At 33.6% G+C, this 10,197-nt stretch overlaps 1 protein-coding gene across 1 annotated transcript; it reads right to left on the reverse strand.

Moving 5' to 3' along the window:
• Positions 1-1,033: 1,033 nt before the first annotated feature.
• LOC149910556 (uncharacterized) lies at positions 1,034-9,876 on the reverse strand. Its single transcript, XM_090115050.1, has 4 exons — positions 9,732-9,876; positions 5,341-5,663; positions 2,311-2,652; positions 1,034-2,081 (listed from the first exon to the last, which is right to left on the reverse strand). The coding sequence occupies exons 1-4, from the start codon at positions 9,740-9,742 to the stop codon at positions 1,393-1,395; spliced, it is 1,365 nt and encodes a 454-aa protein (XP_089971176.1). The 5' UTR covers positions 9,743-9,876; the 3' UTR covers positions 1,034-1,392.
• Positions 9,877-10,197: the final 321 nt, after the last annotated feature.

The following is a 10,197-nucleotide window of genomic DNA, read 5'->3' on the forward strand; positions in this document are numbered from 1 at the left end:
TTCAGCAAACGGAAACGCTTACGTGAACGATCTCGCTTCAAATTAAACTCTTACTTCTAGATAGTTCTATCGTTCTAGCTGTAGTTTATTTGAAATAGTATCAAGTATTTACTCACTGGTAAATTCCAAGGAACTAGTTCCTATATGGTATTCTTCGATTACTTGACTGGGTACTATGCAATATGGAATATTATACGGTTTTATATAAATACGGTATCATATAGGAACTAGTCCTTTTATCAAAGCACAGGTTTCTTGCGTCCGTAATTTTTCTTATAAAATATAGAATGATGCGCAAAACGTTACGTTGTAAAGAAGAGGGCATCGCTTCGAATTGATATTTGTTTGTGGCCTTATTATAAGCCCTTTCTGGGCTTCGAGTGTCTCTAATCTGGTAAAGTATAAGTTACTGCCATGGAAATGAGAAGGTTAGAGGCATCAGTCGGCTTTGTCGAATGCTGTGATAGTGCGTGCTGTGCTCTCCTCACCCCCGTTAACAGAAGGGCTAAATACGTCATCTCTATATAATAATTGATAGGGCCTATATTAATGAACGTTTATTTCTAAGGGAGTGATTACATTAAATTGTTCAATTTTATGGCCCTATTTTGCAATATTAAAAAAGCCGTTACGTGATATCGCTTTGTGATTAAATAATGTTAATCTATTTGTCTATTGTTAGCTGTAAGGTTTTTAATAATACACACAATTTGCTATAGTTCACAATTGTCAATCGGATATGATTTTTGTCTTTCTAATGAGCATATAAAGAGAATCTTGTATAAACAGGTATCGTTATTGTAAATACTTGTTTGTTGAGATGAAATGTTGAAACAAAATTGTTTTAATATTTCCATTGCGCGCTTCACCGTGTAGCGGCTTCGAGCTATGCGCATGCAGATGGCGCAGTGGACACAGAGCAGGCGGTCGATCGCTCTGTCGAAATATTAACTCATTTTTGGTATATTGTTATCGATATTGTTTAAAGTTATAGTCGTATGGACAACTTAAGGTACATATTATATTTTGCGATTACGAATGCATAATAAATTTTATCGTGTAAGGTAATCGCTTCGTGGACTATTTTGTAGTGACCAATTTTATCTTTAGAAAATAAAAGAAATGTAAAATTGACAATTTTAATGTAATTTTTATATACAATAAATAGACATTTTATAAAAATGCGCTTTTATTTTCTCCTTATAACGAATTCATTCCATTCGATCCAGCTTCAATAACAAACATGAAGGGCCCAGAAAAAGGAACTAACATCACTTAATAGTTAACACAAAATCAAAGCCTTACAAGAACAAGAAATAATTCTATTTACAATTTACACAATTATTATTATTAACAAGCTATGTACAAATAAAATTTTCTAATAACAGCGAATTATAAAAGACCACTAAATGCGTTTACGGATTGCGGGTGTTGGACGTCGTAGTACTGTTTGCATTCAGGAATGTTGTGCGAGGTGAAGGCGCAGTCTGTGTAGTTCCAACCTTGCATCTCTAGGTTATTTTGTGAACAGTCTTGACCGTACCTATAATACCGCTGATCTTCCATTTCCATGACTGGGGATTCTCTCGTATTATCTACGGGATAGTACTGCGCTTCTTCGGGGTAAAACTGTTGATGCGCGTACGCTTGTTGATCACAGTACGGTTCCATTTGTTGGTATCCATTCCCAAAGAGCTCGGGTGAAGATGTCTCACTGGACTCTGATCCTCCAGCGGCTCGTTGCCATTCGAACCAATATGAATCTTCTGGTCTAGAGTTTTCGCTGTTTAGATCGGCGAACGTAGGAGGAGATTCTAAGGTGTTTTCTTCCATTGGGAAGTCGAGCCGTATGGGTTGGTCTAATTGGAATATTTCTTCAGGATGGAAGATGTCATCAGAGGGCAATGCACTAGGGTCGTATGTTTGTTGCTGTTGGTGTGTGGTTTGTATTGAAGGTGCGATGTAAGTATTATAAGGTTGATGTTCAGTAGATGGCCACGTTGTGGGCGTAAATGTCTCATTTGACATTTCAGGACGCCACCGGCAGTTGCACTCGAATGGACCGCATGTACATGTTAATGCTGCAAGAGAAAATTTACGTTATAATTTGGATAAGACGAAAGTTAATTGATTTAATCTATTTAGTGTATTTAATGCAATTCAAAATACTAAATTGATATCGACTAAGGATATCGATAATAAAATCAGATCAAATCAATAATATCTAATGATTGTAAAATTACTTGCAAGGATCCTCTCTATAATTTGTTAAGTCTAATTAAATAAATAAGTTATATAATAGATATTTACCTCTTTGGTTGTCTGGTATCAGTGGAGGTGGTTGAAGATGTGGATTTATTTTCTGTGGCATTTGTTTTTCGGGCTTAACATTTAGTATTTTGTCGGCAATTGCTGCTTCTCTGGCCAGTAATAAAGCCAGACCGCGCACTCGTCTGCCGGCGCCGAGAGACCGCCTCACTTCACTCGCACCTTTTGCTTCTGGTCGGGGATGATCGTGAGATCCTTTGGCTTGGAAGAAGATTGCGTGTTCTGTATGTCTCCAGAAATGTGTGACTGGGTAGCCGCAATGTCCGCGACACGGTTGCACTTCCAATCTGCCGCCGTTGCACAGGCGATTTGGACACGGTTTACCTAAAAGATAATTTAAATTAAGGCTGCAGTCTAGCAAAATTGCGTTTTCAACAAGTTATTTGACAATTTTTTCCCGGCTAATGAAATGATAAACTGATTTTTTTTTTCTTGTTTATCAATTAGTGTTATATACGCAATGCGCGTGAATTTTTTCACATTTATAAAGTTACTTTATGTTACCTTAATCAGGCCTTCAAGATAAGTCTATTTCCCCCAAAGACATTTCGAGCTAAGTTTGTGCACTCACTACGTTGCAACCGATTACAATTTACACAATCTGATCAGCGCATTATTATCCTTATATAGTCGTTATTAAAAACTGCTGAACACAATTGCCGAAAAACTTATGATTTTCTTAATTAGAACGTTATAAATTCATTAAATTTCCCATTTTTTGCCTTACAAAATCTATTGATAAATACTGCTAAAAGTTATTTTTTCCTTTAATTTATTCGAGTTGGTTGAAGACCAATGAGTATTAATCCTTTAAAAATTTTTTTTTTTGAATTTTGATAATTCTTTAAATATTAAAAAAATATTTAAAATAATTAGGAATAATCCTAGCGAATTTCTTTAGTCGCGCTCCTTGGGCCGGAGCGTTCTGACGTGTGCTCTACGCTCGATTTTCCTTCATACCGAAGTGAAAGTTGCTCTACTTCATTAAATTTAATATTTTTGTTAATTGATTATTTTTATCTTAGTTTTGTGCAAATATTCGTATTTTTAAACATTTGATTTCGATATGGAAAATAAACGAAAAAAATACGCGTGTAACTACTAGAAAAAAAATTATCTTCGAACATAAAGTTAATGAAACCAAATAGATTGCAAAGGTGATTGGCAATAATTTCTTTATTTTACGGGGTGTCAGTAAAGGGATGTATATTTCTTTAAAACTAAAGTAAGCTCATAAATTTTCTTATAATATAATTTTTTTGAAGTTCCAAAAATGTTTATTTTTCGTTTGAGAAATACGAAATATAATATAAACTTGTATTGAGAACTTGAACTTCCCAAGTTCATCCGGGGAAATCCCCATACGGGGAAAATGATTTGTTTACTCCAAAATTGATCCGAGGTGTTTTAATTTTTTCTTCTAGTCATTTTCAACGTAGCGGCATGTTGTTTGATTATTCATTTTGTAACTTAAATACAGGATGTTGGTTTTATATTCTGATCTTACAGACGCGCTGCCAAATTTAGTCCGCCATTTCTAGTTTAGTCCACCAACTCTAAGTACCAATATTAAAACGAATGGATTATCATCACATCATCAAAACTCAGATGTAATGGAAGATCACAATAACATAGAAAATTCAGTGGGTGTTGAGAACTAAACAAACACAAGTAACAGAGACGCGAAGAATAAAAAAAGAGGACGAAAACGATAATTCGTTGATGCTTTCCCTTTTCGACGTATTGTTAGGGTAGATCACCAATCTGCAAAAAACAAAACTGATGATTCCCAATTGCTGATTAAAAATGAAAAACAAATAATCGACAACAGTGGTGAAAATTTGCTGATCACAATGAAACATCCTTCAGTGGTAGCAGATTTACTCATTTAAAATGTATCGGTGAACAGCGTAAAGGAGAGGAGGACAGGAAAACATTATGAATGTGGATGGTGGATTGTATACAGGGTGTAATCGATAAGTATATGCAGGCGATTGTGACGTTATTATTGCAGATAATATCAAAAAACTTAAAACTGATATCGAAATTACTTTACCTAATGAGCAAAATGACAATAATAACTTTTTAAAAGTATAACGAGAAATATCTAAAAAATTTACTTTATACAGTCCCGTATCAAAAAGGGAAAATGGGACTAGTAGAAGTTAAATGACTAATTCCGGCAAAAGACATGAATGCGGTAGATGCAGTTAAAAATAAAAAAATTTAATATTTGAAATACAATGCAAAAAATAACACTTTTTTCATAGATACTTGAATCATGACTATGAAAATACATGAAAAGATTTATTAGGTTTATCAATATAAATCTATATATTATACATAATATAATAAATCTGTAAAAGACGCGAAGACCGACATCCGCGCGGACGGAGTCGCGGGCGGAAGCTAGTCAGAAATAAATATCTTTTGTTTTCATTTGCGTATTTTTCTATTTTATAATTTTTAACACAAACATTACATTTTTTTTATTATATACAAAATTTGTTTATCCGTTTTATTAGTTAAACTGAACAACTTTCACTAAGAAACTTAGGTCGAAAAAAATGTATAGAGCTATGCATTTTGTATGGAAAGCTTATTTTTTTTATATTTCGTCCAAATTTCTTTGTAAAAGTTGATCAGTTATATAAACATGAAGTTGAAGATATCAATAGAAAGTATTCGCAAATTTTGTGTACTGATAAAAAAAAAATCACCCGGTGTAATTTTCACGAAAATTGTTTCAAATTGTCATTTTTGGTACTTATTATGAATATTAAATTATTCATACGAATGATTTAATTTTTAAAAATTAAGTGGAGCAACTTTCCCTTAGTACATTTGTATTATTTACATATAGGATGACAGGATGCATTTGTTTGCACTACTAGACCAAGCCCTTAATACTCTATACATTCCCGATTGAAAATATGTTTTCAAAAGTATAGTTCGAAAATAGAGTTCGTCTAGTCTAAGATTGCAAAATTGATTTATAGATTAAAATATTACCTTGTTGTTTTTTTCTCGCTTTATCACAGATTGCAGGTCGCAGATGTACTCTTGAGCCGTCGGGCAGTCGACACCTCGTGGAGCAAACTAGTACGCCTAGACAGCTCTTCTTCAAGATATGTACATTATGGTTGTTGGTGTTCCTCATCGCCCATCCTGAAGCATGTCTCCTGGCTTCTTCACAGCCGGGAGGGTAGACCCTCCTCACGTGGCCGTCGCACCATTCGCCGAATGTGTCAAAATGCGTCACTCTGGGGACTACAGCGTCGTTGATATCCCACTCGGGTGTGGCTTGTCCCTCTGACATGTCCGCACTCCTGGTGCTGTAACAAATGCATAGGTAAAGTAAACGCAATTTATTCATTATCGTTTGATATACCCGAACTTTATATTCAAATCGACTTTTTTAACTATGTGAACATTCGTTTGAAATATATTTAGATCAAAAAGGCCACCTATATTGGAAAGCAAGTCGTTTAATTAACCTTAATTAGTATGTTAAATTTTTAATTAACTAAGCTACGAATAAGTGTTATAGGTAGGACCTTATTATTAATGCTACCTAAAATGTTTTTATCGAAATGTTGCAATATCCCCTCTTCGGTTACATCGTTAAGAAAGCTCCCCCTTACAACTCTCGTTAAGCCAATTGCTTTAGAATAGCCCTTTGAGAAGGGGCAGCACGATCTAATTGGATGAAACGATTTCAAAAGGAACTGAAACGATTTTATGTTTGTACTTTTTGTTGATTTTTGTACAATCAATGTTCACCTGTTTTATTGAAAGGAGAGATTTGGTAATAAAATAATCGAATTACCTACTTTAACAGCAATCTTCAATGAATAGGTAGATATATTTGATTACAAAATAATAAAATGTAGGTATTATGCAGTGGTTAGGTATATGCAATATTAACTCTACATCTATTTAAATTTTAAGTTATAGGTATAATCCAGTCTGTAGGTATTTATGCTCTACAAAAGGTGGCGTAGAAAATGTTTTGAAACGATATTGTTTAGGTATGAAAGGTTAATAAAAATCCAAGTTTTCGACCTTGACGGACCCAGGCGCTAGCCGCCACCTTGAATTAAAGGTGCTAAAATTAGGTATATTTTAAATAACTTCTCAATTGTTTACTAAATCACAAAAGTGTCTATGAGGGGTTCAAAGAAGACAAAATTACCTACATTTTTTTCATACATGATTATTCTGTAAGTCTTAAAGGTAAAAAGTTACAAGCGACGGAAATAATAATATTTACAGAAATCATATAATTTTAATTTTGTTTAAAAATTGTACAGCTATCATTTTTTAATTCCCTTTGATGGCCCGGGCTGGTTAATGGTGGCTTCTTCATTATCGTCGCTGAAATTTTCTGTTTCATTGTCTGTATTTTTAGTTTCCAACCATGAAATTTCGTCATCATGACCAGAAGAAATCGAAGACGCTGGAGCACGCTTTCTAGTAACTTTTTACGGAGGGGACATGGATAAGGAATCCTTAGAAGATATCCGATATGAACGATTCATAAAGTTATCAATAAAAAGTAAATTTAATCGACGAAATTTCATGGTTGGAAACTAAAAATACAGACAATGAAACAGAAAATTTCAGCGACGATAATGAAGAAGCCACCATTAACCAGCCCGGGCCATCAAAGAAAAAGAATAAAAAAAGATTGCTGCACAATTTTTAAACAAAATTAAATTATATGATTTCTGTAAATATTATTATTTCCGTTGCTTGTAACTTTTTACCTTTAAGACTTACAGAATAATCATGTATGAAAAAAATGTAGGTAATTTTGTCTTCTTTGAACCCCTCATAGACACTTTTGTGATTTAGTAAACAATTGAGAAGTTATTTAAAATATACCTAATTTTAGCACCTTTAATTCAAGGTGGCGGCTAGCGCCTGGGTCCGTCAAGGTCGAAAACTTGGATTTTTATTAACCTTTCATACCTAAACAATATTGTTTCAAAACATTTTCTACGCCACCTTTTGTAGAGCAGAGGCTTTTACATTTCCCCACAGACTGGACTAGTAGATAATTTTTAAAATTGGTCAAATTATGTCAAATGTTAAGAGAGATCAATGTCCATATATTTGCTCTCCTACTGAATTATAGTCATAAAATATATTATTTTTAAAACAACGTTATAATTACTAGCTTTCCTAATAAAAGTACATGTAAAGCTCCCTAAAAACAAATAAATCGCTAAACACAAACCACAAAGCTTTACATTGAACTTTCGTCTAGGAACTTTTTATGTAGCGTTCCCTTGTACGTTTTCAATGAGTTTCAATTAAAACCAATTGCCGTCCCCCGACACCTTCAAGCAACCCCGGGCGATTTCAATATACTCGCTGAGTCATGTTGTTTAAGTTAATACAAGTTAATAGACCGTGCCTAACGAGAGACTGGTTGGGACTTGGGAGCATAACGCGAATCATGTAAAAAGAACGCTGGATGAAAGTGATGGGGTGTGTTTTGGCATGTATCGAGTTTAGCACGAAAGTTATTTGCTGCTTATTTTATTTTTGAAGTAGGCTCTCGAGTCCTGGCTTCGCAACTACATATTTGTTATTCTTATACCACCTCATAACACCAAATAGACCAATAAATCGCCAATGCGCAGCTTAACCGTCAGCGTTCTTTTTACATGACGCGACCTTTATGAGAATTTCAGTAATTTTAGTGCTCTGCAGAATAAAGTTTTTAATAATTGCGATTAAAATAAGTTTTTATGTGTAATTATACCTAAAATTTTATATGTAGGTAATTTTTAACATTCAATGCTCATAGGAAGGCATCTGAAATCTGAACTTACCTAATTATAGGTAGGTAATCATTAATTGTTTTATAGATAGGTACCTAATAATTATTCAAATATTAAGTACCTACCTAAGGTAAATATCGTGACAAAATATTGATTAGGTAGATATATATTTTATGTGGTAGATATTGTATAAAAATATTAAATAACCATCGATTTGACATTAAATTCATTATAAGATATTAAAACTATCTAGGTACCTACTTGTTTTAATTACCTACTGTTTATTAAGCACAACTAAAACAAAAAGTAAAATCATGAGAGTTATCACAATATGGTCCCGTATATTTTTTTGTCGCCAAGATGCAAATAAATTGAAATAAAAAAAATTATAACATTTATAAAGTTCTACTTAAAAATAATACACAAACATTAACTTCGATTAATAATCAAGACGAAAAAACAAAAGATAATACGAAAAAAGTCGAGTTAAGAATAGAAACCTTTTTTGAAAATAAAAATAAGCTCCCTTAGTTATGCAATTAGAAAGTGAAACTTCTATAAGGTGTTGAGAGTAAAATTTCAAGTATTTTTTTTATATTTATGTTTTTTAATTGAAAAATTTTTCTTCAAATAGGTAAACTCATTTTTGTCCATACCTTATTTAATTAAATTTTAACAGTCCATGATAGCATTCTTGCACATTAGATATATTATGGACCTACCTACCTAAATTTGGGCAATTCTTTTCAAGTTTTACCCAATTCACTTAAAATAATAAAACCGGCCAAGTGCGAGTCGGGCTCGCGCACAAAGGGTTCCGTAGCAGCAAATATAATAAATTACAGTTAAATCAACCTATCTCAAAAACTATAAGAGATACTTTGATCAAACCAAAAATCGTTGAAAGAGTTAATTAGCATGCATCACCTCTATTTTTTTTAGAATTTTATACCCCGTAGTTATAAAAATAGAGGGGGGGGGACATACTTTTTACGACTTTGAGAGCTGATATCTCAAAAACCGTTCACTTTAAGAAAAATGTTTTTTAGAAAACTTTATATCATTTTAAAAGACCTTTCCATTGATACCCCACACGGGTATGTACATCGAAAAAAAAAATTTCATCCCTCAGTTACATGTATGGGGGGCCCCACCCCCAATTCTTTTTTTTACTATTTAGTGTCATATTTTTGTAGCGGTTCATACAACACATATTCCCATCAAATTTCATCACTGTAGTACTTATAGTTTCCGAGTAAATCGGCTGTGACAGACGGACAGACGGACAGACGGACAGACGGACATGACGAAACTATAAGGGTTCCGTTTTTGCCATTTTGGCTACGGAACCCTAAAAACCTCTCAACCGACGTAGGTATGCAGTTATATGTTATAGGTATAGGTATCCATATTATTATACATTGTAGGTACTTTAAAGCGTTGCAAAAACAACAAAACTAGTTACGAATAAAGCATTTATTTTAAAACCTATCAAGTAGAAAAAACAAATTACCCGCTAACCCAATCTAATTGATTTCAATAAAAAAAAAAAACATATTCTCAAACCTTTCCCCCATACATACAAAAATATAATAAAATCTTTATACTTACAGGATAACCATCTCCAAAAATGTAGAGTCAGGAAATAAACACAATGTCCTTAAACAACCAATATCACAATCACGCACAACACGTATTAACTATCAATAACTATTAACAAATCCTGCAAAAGCACGCATGCAGTCAACGCGTTGAAAGCTCATAGCTCACTGACTTTAACAACAAAAATAAACACAGGGATGATTCTCCCCACTATCGTCTCCTGTAGGGTAATGTGCCTCGACCAATCAGAAAGCAGTAATGCAATACGCCCGCCCACTAGCCAATGGGAAAACGTATGTCGTTTCAATCTCTCGACCAATGGGAACGAGCTGTTGCTTTTCAGGAAAAGCCGATGTTGGGAAATTTCAGTGATACATCACCTAGTTACATACTTATCGGTTCGGTTGGTATTGATTTTTGTACGAGTTAATTGTACCTTGGTAGAGATAACTCATTCGACTTAATATACCTTTTG

This window comes from Colias eurytheme, chromosome 2, assembly GCF_061535395.1.
Source record: "Colias eurytheme isolate Ceu_HAF_F1 chromosome 2, ilColEury1 Martin Lab GWU primary, whole genome shotgun sequence".
NCBI classification, from domain to species: Eukaryota; Metazoa; Arthropoda; class Insecta; order Lepidoptera; family Pieridae; genus Colias; species Colias eurytheme.

Excerpts from the sequence above, each read along its gene's own strand:
- LOC149910556 (XM_090115050.1), bottom strand. Across the intron at positions 2,653-5,340 it reads AGCGAGAAAAAAACAACAAG|GTAAACCGTGTCCAAATCGC; the intron begins GTAATATTTTAA and ends ATTATCTTTTAG. Across the intron at positions 2,082-2,310 it reads GATACCAGACAACCAAAGAG|CATTAACATGTACATGCGGT; the intron begins GTAAATATCTAT and ends TTTCTCTTGCAG.